This window comes from Cetorhinus maximus, unplaced genomic scaffold, assembly GCF_964194155.1.
Source record: "Cetorhinus maximus unplaced genomic scaffold, sCetMax3.hap1.1 HAP1_SCAFFOLD_3086, whole genome shotgun sequence".
Taxonomy (NCBI): Eukaryota; Metazoa; Chordata; class Chondrichthyes; order Lamniformes; family Cetorhinidae; genus Cetorhinus; species Cetorhinus maximus.
In genome coordinates this window covers 17,501-32,988 of record NW_027599013.1, presented here as the reverse complement: position 1 = coordinate 32,988, position 15,488 = coordinate 17,501, and the positions used below count along the sequence as shown (strand labels likewise).

Here is a 15,488-nt window from a genome sequence, read left to right as displayed (position 1 = left end):
GGGGGGGGTGGGTGTGTGCAGTCGGGGGGGGGTGAGTGTGTGCAGTCGGGGGGTGAGTGCCGTGCAGTCAGGGGGGGGTGAGTGTGTGCAGTCGGGGGGGTGAGTGGGTGCAGTCGGGGGGGTGAGTGTGTGCAACGTGGGGGGGGTGAGTGTGTGCAGTCGGGGGGGGTGAGTGTGTGCAGTCGGGGGGGTGAGTGTGTGCAGTCGGGGGGGTGAGTGTGTGCAGTCGGGGGGGGTGAGTGTGTGCAGTCGGGGGGGGGGGGTGAGTGTGTGCAGTCGGGGGGGGGGGTGAGTGTGTGCAGTCGGGGGGGGGGGTGAGTGTGTGCAGTCGGGGGGGGTGAGTGTGTGCAGTCGGGGGGGGGGGTGAGTGTGTGCAGTCGGGGGGGGGGGGGTGAGTGTGTGCAGTCGGGGGGGGGTGAGTGTGTGCAGTCGGGGGGGGGGGGGTGAGTGTGTGCAGTCGGGGGGGGGGTGAGTGTGTGCAGTCGGGGGGGGTGAGTGTGTGCAGTCGGGGGGGGGGGGTGAGTGTGTGCAGTCGGGGGGGGGTGAGTGTGTGCAGTCGGGGGGGGGGTGAGTGTGTGCAGTCGGGGGGGGGGGTGAGTGTGTGCAGTCGGGGGGGGGTGAGTGTGTGCAGTCGGGGGGGGGGTGAGTGTGTGCAGTCGGGGGGGTGAGTGTGTGCAGTCGGGGGGGTGAGTGTGTGCAGTCGGGGGGGGGGTGAGTGTGTGCAGTCGGGGGGGTGGTGTGTCAGTGGGGGGGTGGGTGTGTGTGCGGTCGGGGGGGTGAGTGTGTGCAGTCGGGGGGGTGAGTGTGTGCAGTCGGGGGGGTGAGTGTGTGCAGTCGGGGGGGTGAGTGTGTGCAGTCGGGGGGGTGAGTGTGTGCAGTCGGGGGGGTGAGTGTGTGCAGTCGGGGGGGTGAGTGTGTGCAGTCGGGGGGGGGGGTGAGTGTGTGCAGTCGGGGGGGGTGAGTGTGTGCAGTCGGGGTGGGGGGGTGAGTGTGTGCAGTCGGGGGGGGGGGTGAGTGTGTGCAGTCGGGGGGGGGTGAGTGTGTGCAGTCGGGGTGGGGGGGTGAGTGTGTGCAGTCGGGGGGGGGGGTGAGTGTGTGCAGTCGGGGGGGGGGTGAGTGTGTGCAGTCGGGGGGGGTGAGTGTGTGCAGTCAGGGGGGGGTGAGTGTGTGCAGTCGGGGGGGGGTGAGTGTGTGCAGTCGGGGGGGTGAGTGTGTGCAGTCGGGGGGGGGGGGTGAGTGTGTGCAGTCGGGGGGTGAGTGTGTGCAGTCGGGGGGGTGAGTGTGTGCAGTCGGGGGGGGGGGGTGAGTGTGTGCAGTCGGGGGGGGGGGTGAGTGTGTGCAGTCGGGGGGGGGGGTGAGTGTGTGCAGTCGGGGGGGGTGAGTGTGTGCAGTCGGGGGGGGGGGTGAGTGTGTGCAGTCGGGGTGGGGGGGTGAGTGTGTGCAGTCGGGGGGGTGAGTGTGTGCAGTCGGGGGGGGTGAGTGTGTGCAGTCGGGGTCAAGTCTTTGACTGGGACTTGAACCCAGAACATCTGGCCCAGAGGCAGGGGTGTTATTCTCTACTCCCCAAGACCTTGAAATAGAAGCATAACCAATCTCTGCATAAACAGCTCTGAGGAAGCGTCAGACGGAGTGAAAACGTTATCTCTCTCTCTCTCCACAGACGCTGCCAGACCTGCTGAGCTTTTCCAGAATTTTCTGTTTTTGTTTCAGATTTCCAGCATCCGCAGTATTTTGCTTTTATTTTAGCTTTTAGCATAAACAGTCAAAATTGGCTAGGAACAGACACAGGAGGAGGCCATTCAGCCTCCTTGAGTCTGTTCCACCATTCAATCAGATCATGCTTCATCTACATCTTAACTCCATTTACCCACCTTGGTTCGGTATCTCCAGGAAGCAGAGGAGGAATGAACAGGGTCATTCTCCGGATGGCAGACGGTGACTAGTGGGGGTACCACAGGGATCAGTGCTCGGGCCCCAGCTGTTCACAATCTAGATCAATGATTGGGATGTAGGAACCTGTCTAATATTCCCAAGTTTTCTGATGACACGAAACTTGGTGGGAATGGGGATGTGAGGAGGATGCGAGGAGACTTCCAGGGAGTTTAGACAGGCCAAGTGAATGGTCAGGAACATGGCCGATGGAATATAATGTGGAAAAATGTGAGGTTATCTACTCTGGTTAGAAAAAGAGAAATGCAGAATATTTCTTCAATGGTGAGAGGTTGGGAAGTGTTGATGCCCAAAGGGACCAGGATGTCCTTGTTCATGAGTTAATCACAAAGAATCACAGAATCACACAGTGCAGAAGAGGCCCTTCGGCCCATCGAGTCTGCACCGACACATGAGAAACACCTGACCTACCTACCTAATCCCATTTACCAGCACTTGGCCCATAGCCTTGAATGTTATGACGTGCCAAGTGCTCATCCAGGTACTTTTAAAGGATGTGAGGCAACCCCGCCTCCACCACCCTCCCAGGCAGTGCATTCCAGACCCTCACCACTCTCTGGGTAAAAAGGTTTTTCCTCACATCCCCCCTAAACCTCCTGCCCCTCACCTCGAACTTATGTCCCCTTGTGAAAGCTAAGCTGTCAGGAAGGTAGGTGATATGTTGGCCTTCATAGCTTGCCAGAGCGGACAGGTTTCAACAAGAAACTGATCAACTTTATTACAAAGAGCTTTTCAGGGGCTACATGCTCAATCAGGGCTCTTTCCGCACCCTCCAAATTACCCGCACTTAGGGCTCATTGGCCAGAGCCTCCCGGAACATCACATTACCCCTGATAGCCAGCAGGAGAGGCTATACCCACAGTTACTACAGGAGTGAGGAAGTCTTGCTGCAGCTGTCCAGGACCTTGGTGAGACCACATCTGGAGCATTGTGCCTGGTCTCCCTTACCAAAGGGAGGATATACTTGCCATAGATGGAGTGCAATGGAGGTTCACCAGACTGATTCCTGGGATGGTAGGATTGTCCTAGGAGGAGAGATCAAGGAGACTGGGTTTGTATTCTCTGGAGTTTCAAAGAATGAGCGGTGACCTCAATGATGGTGATCAACATCTCATTAGCCTTTGAAATTATTTTTTGTATCTGTTCACTGATGTTTAGTGATATCTGCCCTTTGATCCCTAAATCTCTCTGTTGCTCCACAGTTCCAAGCTTCCCAGAGTTTAGAAAATACTCTCCGACTTGTCTCTCTCACATCCAAACTGGGTCACCTTACAATGAACTCCATCGATCTGAATTCTCTTTTGAAATGTCCGATTTGAACTGAGACCTTGAACATTCGCTGACTGAACACATCTTCATTGGCTGTTCATCTTTTCTCGCCTGTTTTTGGCCCATTAGTAATAAACTATCTTTGTTTTGCTGTAGTGACTGCAGTTGTTTCAAGGCTACCTTTATCAATAGCATTTTAAAAACTTTATGTTTTAAACATTAGTAAAGATTCCTACATGGGGGAGAGTTTAAATGTAAGACACAGATGACGATCTGCTTGTGTACAGAGCCTACAGGAGAACCAGCTGCTGCCAGTCTGCTCTGTCCCAGTGTGGGCAGCAGAAACAAACAGGTTGGGTGACTCTTTGTTTGGAAAAGAACGATTCTCACCACTGCCCCACCCACTCTAACCTTCCACCCTTCATAAATGTCAGACTATCCAAAACTCTGCTGTTCATGTCCTAAATCTCATCGTCCACTCCCTACATACCACCCCCCCCACCCCCGTGCTCTCTGACCTACATTGACTGGCATCTCCCCACTCAGGCAGGGGTCCTGGGCTCAATCTGAACTTCAGGGATGTGAGTACATAATCCAGGAGGACTTCTCCCCAGTATCCCCGTCAATATTTATCCCTCAACCAACACCCAAAACAGATTGCTTGGTTATTAACTCATTGCCATTTGTGGGATCTTGCTGTGTACAAATTGGCAGCTCTGTTTCCTACATTCCTACGATAGCCACATTCCATTGACTCTAAAGCACTTTGGGAGTGTTAGAGAAATGTAGGCCTTTCTTTTCTTTACAGATTCACCAGAGCGATTCCCGGTTTATCAGGTTAAATTATGAAACGTGGCCTATTCCTTTTCTCATGTTTCTGTTCCTGTAACTGATTGCCTTGCTGATGTCATCCTGTTGGTTGCAGGTTATAGAAATTAATTGTCACAGTATTGAGATATCTGTGTTGCAAAAGGCAGTAAGGGTATCACTGATAATCTGAATACATCCTGTACAAGGGAAAGTGTGGTAATCTGAGGTGTAATACATCTTTAAGAGACTGTGAGCAGATTGACCACATGACTGTATTACCCAATAGCTGTGTAGCACAGACTACAATGTAGAGTCTGGTTGGAGAAGCACACATCATGTTAGTGCTTTGTTGCCTGTATAAATAAATAGCGTGTGTTTCATTTCATGTTGGTCTCCGCGTCTGCTGTATGTTATCATCCACTCACCCAATGACAGATAAGCGTGCAACCAGATCGCGAACAAAGCGACCCCATCTTAGAACATCACAACTGGCAACGAGGCAAAACACAACCAGTCAACAACACTAAGGAAAGCCGCAAAAACTCAACTGTAGTGAAGCAGCCGGGCCCTGCAGGCCGATTGTAAGTACAGCCCTCACCATAGTTGTTGAAGTTATCTCCCTCCAATATGTCACAATTTGGTCACATCAAACCATTTGATCAGCCCACTGATGACTGGTTACATTATATTGAGCGCCTCACGTTTTTCTTTTTGGCCAATGACATGTCGGGGGAGGAGAAGAGGCGAGTGAACCTCTTATCGACATGTGGCAGTAAAACACACAGCCTAATTTGTAGTTTATCGGCACCAACACCCCAGATTCCAAGAGTTTTGATGAGTTGGTGAATCTTGTGAAAAGCCACTTTCAGCCGAAACCCTCGGTAACAAGGCAGCGTTATAAATTCAATTCAAGGTGTCGTGCCCCTGGAGAGACAGTCACTTTCTATGTAGCAGCCTTAAAACAACTGACAGAGCGCTGTGAGTTCGGGATGTTGATTAACGACATGTTAAGAGACAGATTAGTATGTGGGATTGATGAAGACGCCATTCAAAAAAGGCTGTTGTCAGAGACGAATTTAGATTTCAGCAAGGTGCTGGAGTTGGCGTTCGCAATGGAGACACAGTCAGGGACACAGGAGAAATAAAGGGAGCACAAAATGGCCCCGTCCTTCATGTTGGGAGGGAGGCACCAGTTAGAAATGGCCTGACAGTGCAGGGCCCCGCGGAAAGGAGGGAAACAGCCGCCATTAACAGACCAACAAAAAGCAATGGTTTAACACGGAAAACCCACATTAATAATGGCAGAATTAGAACCAGAGAGTCTGCAAACGCACGACAATTTAAAAGAATCGAGTGTTTGGTTTGTAAGGGGCACATTGTGCGATATTGTAAAGATAGACGGAGACACATTTTTAAACAAAAAGGCAGAAATCATGACATTTATATAATAGAGGAACCAGTAGAAACAGAGTCAGATATTTACTCAGTACACAATTTAAAAATGGGTAAAACAGAACCAATCTACGTGACAGTAAAGGTCAACGGGAAACCCATCCGAATAGAGGTGGATACACGACAGTTGTAGGGGATCATACATTAAAGTATCTGAATGGAGGAGGCCACTCACTAAAGCTGGAAAACTCAGATGCCAGACTAAAGACATGTACTGGCGACGATATACGCGTAAGAGGTATATGCGAGGTTCCAATACAATATGGAAGCCAGTCTGCAAATCTACCCCTCGTGGTGATGGCAGGCAGAGAACCCAGTCTCCTCAGAAGAAACTGGTTAAGAGAGATCAATTTGAGAGATTACTGAGATCTCAATCAGAAGCAGGATATGTTGCTGTTGGGGAAAAGGAGCATGTAAAGACTCAACAAAAGGAACTAGTAGAGCTGATGCTTCAGAACAGAGTTCGAGTTGAAGTCAGTAACCTCCAAAAAGAAAAAGAAAACTTGCTGAAGGACTTTTGCTTAATACAAGATTCCCTCAGATCCCAATTTATGCCACTAAAAAGGTATGAGAAAGAATTCTGCATATCCCTGGCCAAGATGAAGAATCAACTAGCTGAGAAAGCACAGCAATACTTAATTCTCCAGGAAATAACTAACAAATATAAAAAGGGAATGGAAGAGCTGATGAACTGGCTATGTGGAAACCAAGAAACCTTAAAAATCGAGACCCCTGAGTTTTCAAAGGAACTGACAGATGAGGAAATGCTGGAAGACTCAACCACCGAGTTCACTCAAGTTGAGCTCATACCTGAGCCTAGTCTGGCCAATAGGGAAGTTGAAGAGGAAGCCGGGATGAGAGTCAGCACTGCCAAGAAGAAAACCCATCAAAAGAAGACACATAGGGAGAGAAAGTGGAATTACTAACAAGGCCCCGAAAAAGAAATTTCTTTTTGTCACACAACAGGAAGCTGATTATTCCGTCTTGAATTTAGCCTCGTCCAACATCCTGATTCTCAGAACCTGCCTCACAGTTATCCTTCATATTATTGAACTTGGATGGGAGGGGCAGCAGGGGTGCATGTGATTGGGCCTGAAAGAGGATGAAAACATTCCCGTTAGAGTTTTTCCAGCACTTTTTGTTTTTGTTTCAGGATGAAAGCACTCCTGTTAGAGTCTACACCACAGGTAGAAGGAATTCCTCTTGCTTAGGAAGTTCCTGTAGAACCTGTTGAGCCTGAGGGGATCGAAGAGACAAACTTACAGATTCCAACTGGGGAGCCTAGTGGACAGATAACTCCTGAGAGGGAGGCCTTGGGTAATCCATCAGAAGTCATAGAACTACGATGGTCGACACGCTTGAAAAAGCCTCCTGAGAGACTGAATTTGTAAATAGTTTATTTATGTAAATAGTTGATATATTGTAAATTGTACTTTCAAGTAGAGGGGGAGGGATGTGGTAATCTGAGGTGCAATACACCTTTAAGAGAATTGAGCCGATTGACCACGTGACTGTAAGCCCCTACAGCTGTGTAGCGTGGGCTACCAGGTTAATGTTAATCTAGAGTAGGGTCTGGTTGGAGAAGTGCATGTCATGTCAGTGTTCTGTTGTCTATGTAAATAAATAGCATGTGCTTCATTGCAGATGCAGAGACCAATATGAAATATATTGTTATTGACTCACCCACTCACAGATAAGTGTGTAACCAGATCGTGTGCAAAGCGACCCCATATTAGAACTTCACAAAAAGTTTACAACTTGTTACCAGGAAAGGTTAATCCCCCTAAACAGGGGCTTTTCCCAGAGGCCCCTCCCTCACCTTCACTGTTAGAGGAAAATTGCAGAACAAATGAATTTAGAAATATTTAACTGAGATCACTCTTCTCAGCAATGAAGAAACTATTTCCTCCAGTTAGAGGAGTCCAGAACAAGGAGGATTAAACTTAAATTGGAGCCAGGCCATTCGGAGGTGATGTCAGGAAGCATTTCTTCACACACAGGATAATAGAAACCTCCCAAATCTCTCCCGAATCTCACAAATAATGTGAATGCTGGGGGTCAAATGAATATTTCAAGACTGAGATGGATAGATGTTTATTGGGTTTTAAGGGTCATAGAAAATGGTTCATCTTCAAGGACTAAGAACATTCTGGAAGAATTTGTGTTTTTTAAAAGACAATTGCACCTTAAAGGGTTAATGCACGGACTCTGGTTGCTGCTGTCCCTGGAAAAGACAGCATTTTACAAGAAAAGGTAATTAAGCAGTTTTAAAGAAGTTGGGAGCCTCTTGATCCTGGTGAACTGTTTACAAGAGGGTGACAGAGCGGTTTATGGCTTTGAAAAAAAAACCATGCCTGGAAAACTATGTTTTAAAAGTTGGTAGGCGGGCTTGGCTTTGGAAGGGAAACCAGAAGAATCAACTGCTGAGGTAAAGAAGACAACAGCTATTGAATCCCCAGAGACCCAGTCCAAAGCAGAGAGGGAATGGAAGTTGCTCCGAAGCTGCTCTACATTCCGAAATGGACTGTCTGCAAGTTTTCCTCGCAGTCTGTCTGAGTAGCAGTGCAAGAGACATCGATTGTTTCACAGACCTGTGCTGAGAGACCAACCATCTAACCCAGACACCATTTCAAGGACTCCATCATTTACCCTCTTCCCTTGAACATTGACTTTTAACCTTCTGGCAGAATTCCTCTATTTTGTTTTATTTTTGTGGGTGAGTGAGTGTGTGAGTGAGTGTGTGAGTGAGTGTGTGAGTGAGTGAGTGTGTGAGTGAGTGAGTGTGTGTGAGTGTGTGAGAGAGAGTGATTGTGTGTGAGTGAGTGTGTGTGAGTGAGTGGAGTGTGAGTGTGAGTGTGTGTGAGTGAGTGAGTGTGTGTGTGTGTGAGTGAGTGTGTGAGTGAGTGTGTGAGTGTATGTGAGTGAGTGAGTGTGAGTGTGAGTGAGTGAGTGAGTGAGTGTGTGAGAGTGAGTTAGGGTATTTAGAAAGAGTAATTATTAAATGTTCATATTTCATACGGTCTGTTAATAAGCTTTACCCTCTACTTGACAAATCTGGTTTTATAATAAACTATTAATGTTGTTGTTTGTTGCAGAAACCTGGGCATCGAGTGGTGATTCTGAGATTCATGGGTAAAGCACAGATGTAACTGGCTGGAGGAATAATTTAAATGTATGTAGTGACCCGGGGAGTAGTGGAACAAGAGACAGACAGTGCACTCCTCCCAATTCAGTCAGAACAAGGTTTATTGAGTAAAAACTGGTCAATGGAATTGAGGTGCAAATTAGCCATGATATGATAGAATACTGGAGTAGGCACGAGGGCTGAATGGCCTCTTCCTGTTCCTATGTTACTATGACAACACCATATTTGGCATAAATAATCCCTCACCATCAGGCACCAGGTAAACTCAGGAATGTAAAAGATTAAAAGAACCATCTCTGTCCATCACTCCAGATTTCAAAACTCAAATGCAGAGTCCGGTCCCTAAATCCCTCCACTGGTTCCATTGACCTACCTCAAAGTAACAAAACAACAACCAAAGCACAAAAGGAGAAGTATTGAACTCCAAGATCATGATACAGGCGCCTGATTCTCATGAACAACATACGAGATCAGAATAAAACATCAGAACAGAGACAGCTAACTGACTATTGGTGAAGGAAGCAGTGTTGGGGGTTGGGTGGGATCGGGTGGGGGGTGGGGGTTGGGGGTTGGGGGTGAGGCAAGGCAGTGGTACAGCTTTGGGATTGACAAATATATCTCAGGCACTGACTCAGTAAAAGACGCCATCATGGTCACAGCTGCTCTTTCTTCTAACCACGGACATCAGCTTATATGCTTTTCACTCGTGGGTGTTAATGGTTTAACGTTCAGCGGCAAAACTAACAAGAGCCAATTCCTATCACATGCCAATTGGCCCCTGATTCACAGAATTGTTACAACACAGAAGAAGACCATTCGGCCCATCATGTCTGCACCGGCTCTTGGGCTGAGCAATTCACCCCGTGCCATTCCCCTGCCCTTTTCCCCACAGTTCTGCAAATGTTTCCTTTTCAGATAACAACCTAATTCCCTATCGAATGTCTGGATTGACGCTGCCCCCACCTCACTCTCAGGCAGCACATTCCAGAGCTGAGCCACTCGCTGTGTGAGAAGTCTGCGATTCGCACCCACAAAGCATTGCCTGAATCAGCAACTGCTTTAATTAAACTCGAAAGATGAAGTGTTTCTGTACATTGACCACACTAATTAGTCACTGCTCCTTACCCAATAATCTCGAATATTAGCATTCATTAAACAATGAAAATTATTCATCATGAAACCATTAAGTTGCACATTTTCAACTTAATGAGTGTGTTGTGCCCACAGTGAGCGTCAAACAGACCACTTCAGTGATGAATTATCCTCGCAGTTTCTGTCTTCTTGTGGGTCAGTAGGTAGCTCTCATGCCTCAGAGTCAGAGTGGCCTCGGGGTTAAATCCCTCCTCTAAAGCCTTGAACACATAATCCCGGCTGACGCTCCTGTCTGGTATTGGATGGGAGCCGCACTGCAGTAAGTGCTGTCCCTCTGGTGAAGTGTTAAACTGATACCCTGGCTGCCCTCTTAGGTGGGCATAAAAGACCCCGTGGCACTATTCAGAAGAAGAGTTGGAGAGTTCTCCGCAGGGCCCATGATGAATGTTCACCCGAGGGACTGTTAGCAAATTTAAAACCACACTCTGTGGGAGAGACCTCAGTGAGCGAGTGGACAATCTACACAGGGCAGGATTCTGCCCCCCTGCTCACTGCTGGGACCATCGCTCTCGTCAACACTCAATGTCTGGGACACTGAATATCCCACGGTGGATCCGATTGTGACAGGGCCAGGAATTCCCAGCCTGTAACCGGCTCCCGAGGGAGACAGTACAAGCAATGATTTATTTACATACCAATTAGAGATATCTCCCAGAACATAGCATTTTGGGATCCAGTATTTGATTAATCTGGTATATGACATGTGATGATTAGGTTGGAGGAACAGGTGACTTTTGACCTTTAGTTCCCAAACCTCTCCACCACTGGGGGTTTTCCTCACCTCACAGCTGGGTCTCTTATACACTCACTGGGCCCAATTTTCACCCCGTCGGGGCAACGCTGAAGAGCAGATGCACCCCTGATCGGAGGCGCGGCACCATTTTACATGGGTGGGCCAATGAATGCCCGCCCAGCGTGGTGTCCGGCCGGAAGCGCCATTCGCCCCCTGTGCAGCCCACACCCCTCCAGACCGGAGGGGGGGATTCCCAAAATCGAGCGTGCGCTCTGTCACACCTGTGCACGAAGGAGTGCACAGATCTCCCTGCAGCTAAGTGCAGCCTCAGGGAGATGGGCTGTAAATGTAAAAAAGACAAATATAGAAAAATAAAATGTCCCTAACATGTCCCCTTATGTGACAATGTCACATGAGCTGGGACATGCCTGTAATTTTCACAAAATCACTGTTATAATTTTTAAAGCCGACATGTAACCTCACTATCCAGCCGGTGGATGAGGTTTCATGTGTTTTGTAGTTTGTGCCGGGGCTCCTGGCCGACCCGACAGCCTTAGGGCTGGACAGGCAGGTCCTTTACTTACATAACTGACTCTGTCAATAGCCTCAATTGGCCATTGACAGGTCGGTGGGCCCGGAGCTGATTTAACTGCGCCCCAGCCTTCCTGAGAATTTAAATGGAACACGGTGATGTCGGGGGTTCCGCCCAATCTCACCGGGCGTCATTTTACACATCGGTGAGTGGGCCTCGCCCCCGCTCGCCGACTCATAAAATTCTGCCCACTGTGATTGGTCTCCAACAGTGCAGCACTCCCTCAGTACTGACCCTCTAACAGTGCAGCACTCCCTCAGTACTGACCCTCCAACAGTGCAGCACTCCCTCAGTACTGACCCTCCAACAGTGCAGCACTCCCTCAGTACTGACCCTCCAACAGTGCAGCACTCCCTCAGTAATGACCCTCTGACAGTGCAGCACTCCCTCAGCACTGACCCTCCGACACTGCAGCACTACCTCAGTACTGACCCTCTGACAGCGCAACGCTCCCTCAGTACTGACCCTCCGACAGTGCAGCACTCCCTCAGTACTAACCCTCTGACAGTGCAGCACTCCCTCAGTACTGACCCTCCGACAGTGCAGCACTCCCTCAGTACTGACCCTCCAACAGTTTTTGTTGACTTGAACCTGCAATATTCTCACTCTAAGCGCTCTCACTGACCCAAGTTCTGTCCAAATGTATTCGAACCATTCCCTTACTGTTCTGCAGCAGGCTATGTGTCTGTGAGTCATTGGCTGGGGGCATTCTCTGCCCCTGTGATTGAAACCTGCAGTGTTTGTCAGTGCAGCTGCTGCCTGTGTTACAGTCACTGAGGTTTGGAGCTGACATGGTTGGAAGTTTCTAAATGATGGCCCCATCTGAATCTTTCTCCAGAGGCAGCTTTCAATTTCCAACCCGTCACTCCTGACATGAAGTAACAGCCCCCATCCCCATAGGATCCATCTCTTACCTGTCTTCGCTTCAATGTTCTCACTTTTTCTTTTGGAGGAGATGTCTATGGGATCGCTGGGTCGTTTTAAGGCTCGGCTGAAGTGTTCGTCCACCTTGCTGCTAATGTCTCCTTTGAAGTAAGTGAAGACCATGTAGCGAGAGCTGCTCGCAGTGTCGTGGGATCGCACTGTGCTGATTTCGGGGCACACACTCACCTGCTCTGAATTTTCCACTTTCTGCTGCTGGCTAATTATTCCTGTCAACACAGGGAGAATATTAAACTCTTCATGTGACCGGACTAAGATCCCAGCAACTATAATTACCCCTACATTGTCCAATACAATGATCGGAGAGTCTTACCTCACAGGAAGAGACATGGGCCCATGGTGCCTGTGCAGACCCTGAATGGAATCTCCAATTTGTTCCACTCCCCAGTTGCTCTTTCCCCCATAGCCCTGCACATTTCTACCTTTCCAAGTATTTATCGAATTCCTTTCTGAAAGTTATTGAATCTGCTTCCGATGTCCATTCAGGCAGCGAATTCAGAACACAACAACTCGCTTGTGAACAAAAGTCATCGCAGCTCGGGTTCGTTCCCCAATTATCTTCACCCTGGTTCCTCTCCTGCCAAAGGAAACAGTTTCTCCTTATTTACTCTATCAAAACCCTTCATGATTTTAAACACCTCTATCAAATCTCCTCTTCATTTCCTCGTCTCCAAGGAGAACAGCCCCAGCGTCTCCCCTTTACCCGCGTTAAGCTCCCCATCCCTGGAACCATCCTGGTAAATTCCCTCTGTGCCCTGTCCATCCTGAAGTCTGATGTTCACCATTCAATACAATAACTGCAGCTGAGGATTAACCAGCGGTTTCTAAAGATTGAAAGGTGCAATCCTGATCTCTGATCAGTGCGAGTGATCACTCTCCTAGCTTCCAGTGTGATGAGAGCGATGATTTATGCTCTGCTTCATTTCCCTACCTGCTTCCTCCATGTGTGCGCTGCCCAGACAATCCTCAGCACTGAAGCTGTTCATATCTCAATCACTGTTAAATGCCACACAGATGAGAGAATCCTCCTTCAGCTCCCATCGCAGTGAAACACCAGCGTTTGCTGCAGTTTGTTTGAGTGAGGTAGACTGGGCTGATTGGAGAAGACAGAGTTGCTCATTCCACCCTCTCTCAGAGACACAGCCAGAGAGCAGCGATCAGGGCTGTGGTTGCAACTAAACCAGAGGAATGTTCACCAACTTGTTAGCCGAGGTCAGGAATGAGGAAAAGTCCCATCTTACTTCTCTTAACTGTAGCTTTTAGAAACTTGCACATCAGTCAGTATTGCTGATAGGAGATTTGTGCTTCTGGCTTGTTTTACATGGTTATTTTAGAAGCTATTATAGAATGTAGTCTGACAACTCAAACTGTAGCTGTGGTTTACTGATTGGAGTTGGCTGGCTCATTTCAGACTGTGACAGAAATCGAATACTCAGGCTGAAGGGGAATTTCAGTGGAGACTGGGGAAGCCCAGAACCTACACACTGAGTGTCCACCTACCTCCATCTGGCAGGCACACGCAGAGGGTAACACAAGTGTATACGCACAATCACTCACACTCACACACACCCACACTCTCACAATCACTCACACTCACTCACATTCACACAAGCACATACTCAACTCTCACACACACACACACACACATACTAACACAATCAGTCACACTCACACACACTCACACTCTCACAATCACTCACACTCACTCACATTCACACAAGCACACACTCAACTCACACACACACACACACAATCACACACTCACTCACATTCACATAAGCACATACTCAACTCACACGCACACTCACACTCTCACAATCACACACTCACAAACACTCACAATTACTCACTCACACAATCACTTACACTCACACAATCAATCACTCTCACAATCACTCACACTCACTCACATTCACACAAGCACACACTCAACTCACATTCACACCCATGCTCTCTCACACACACACAAACACTCACAACTAATTATTCCTCTTCTTAGGCAGTCCCACGGGGTCGAGGATGACTTGCTTCCACACTAAAAATGAGTTCTCAGGTGTCTGAAGAGTCCATTACACTACCTACAGTCTCTGTCACAGGTGTGACAGACGGTGATAGGGGAATGGGTGGGTGGGGTGCCCGGGTTGCCACGTGCTTCTTTCGCTGTCGATGCTCGGCTTCAGCCAGTCCTTGGCGATGAGACTCGAGGTGTTCAGCTCCTTCCCGGATGCCTTCCCTCCACCGGGTGGTCTTGGGCCGGGGATTCCCAGATGTCGGTGGGGATGTTGCACTTTTTTAAGGAGGCTTTGAGGGTTTTGCAGTGTTTTCTCTGCCCTCATGGGGCTCACTCGCCGTGTCGAAGCTCTGAGTAGAGCGCTTGTTTCGGGAGTCTCGTGCCAAGCATGTGGACGATGTGGCCCCCCCCAGTGGAGCTGATCGAGCGTGGTCAATGCTGCGATGCTGGGGATGTTGGCCTGAGTGGGAACAATGACGTTGGTGTGCCTATCCTGCCAATGGATTTGCAGGATCTTGCGGAGGCAGCGCTGGTGGTTTTTCTCCAGAGTTTTGAGGTGCCTGCTGTACATTGTCCATGTCTCTGAGCCGTACAGGAGGGTGGGTATCACTACTGCTCTGTAGACCATGAGCTTGGTGCCTGGTTTGAGGTCCTGGTCTTCAAGTACTCTCTTCCTCAGGCAGCTGAAGGCTGCACTGGCAGACTGAAGGCAGTGTTGAACCTCGTCGTCGATGTCTGCCCTTGTTGACACCAGGCTCCCAAGGTATGGAAAGTGGTCCACGTTGTCCAAGGCCTCGCTGTGGATTTTGATAACCGGGTGGGGGGTGGTGGTGGGGGCGGCAGTGTGCAGGGGGCAGGTTGGTAGAGGACCTTTGTCCTATGGATGTTTAGTGCAAGGCCCATGCTCTCATCTGCCTCGGTGAAGGCGTTGACGATGGCTTGGATCTCGGCCTCCGAGTGTGCGCAGACGCAAGCAACGCCTGCATACTGTAGTTCAATGACAGAGGATGGGATGACCTTGGGTCTGGCCTGCAGGCAGTGGGGGTTGAACAGATTTCTGCTTGTTCAGTAGTTTAGCTCCACTCCAGCAGGGAGCGTGCTGAGAGTGAAATGGAGCATTTGGGCAAGGAAGATCGAGAAGAACATCAGTGCCATGACACAGCCTTGCTTGACCCTGGTCCAAACGTGGATTGGGTCTATGGTGAATCCATTGGTCAGGATCATGGCTTGCATGTCATTGTGGAGCAGACGGAGGATGGTGACAAACTTTTGGGGGCAACCGGAATGGAGGAGGATGCTTCATAATCCTTCACGGTTGATGGTCAAAGGCTTTTGTGAGGTCAAAGAAGGCCATGTAGAAGGGTTGGTGCTGTTCGCTGCATTTCTCTTGCAGTTGCCGCATGATCATGTCCGTTGTGCCCCTTAGTAGTTG

The 15,488-nt window shown here is 49.1% G+C and overlaps 1 protein-coding gene across 1 annotated transcript; it reads right to left on the bottom strand.

Annotated features, from left to right (window-relative positions):
- Window positions 1-6,284: 6,284 nt before the first annotated feature.
- On the bottom strand, window positions 6,285-13,176 carry LOC144677810 (uncharacterized). The gene is made up of 3 exons (XM_078537820.1): window positions 12,977-13,176; window positions 12,018-12,254; window positions 6,285-6,573 (listed from the first exon to the last, which is right to left on the bottom strand). Exons 1-3 carry the CDS (start codon window positions 13,029-13,031, stop codon window positions 6,527-6,529), a joined length of 339 nt encoding a protein of 112 aa, XP_078393946.1. The 5' UTR covers window positions 13,032-13,176; the 3' UTR covers window positions 6,285-6,526.
- Between the last annotated feature and the right edge of the window lie 2,312 nt (window positions 13,177-15,488).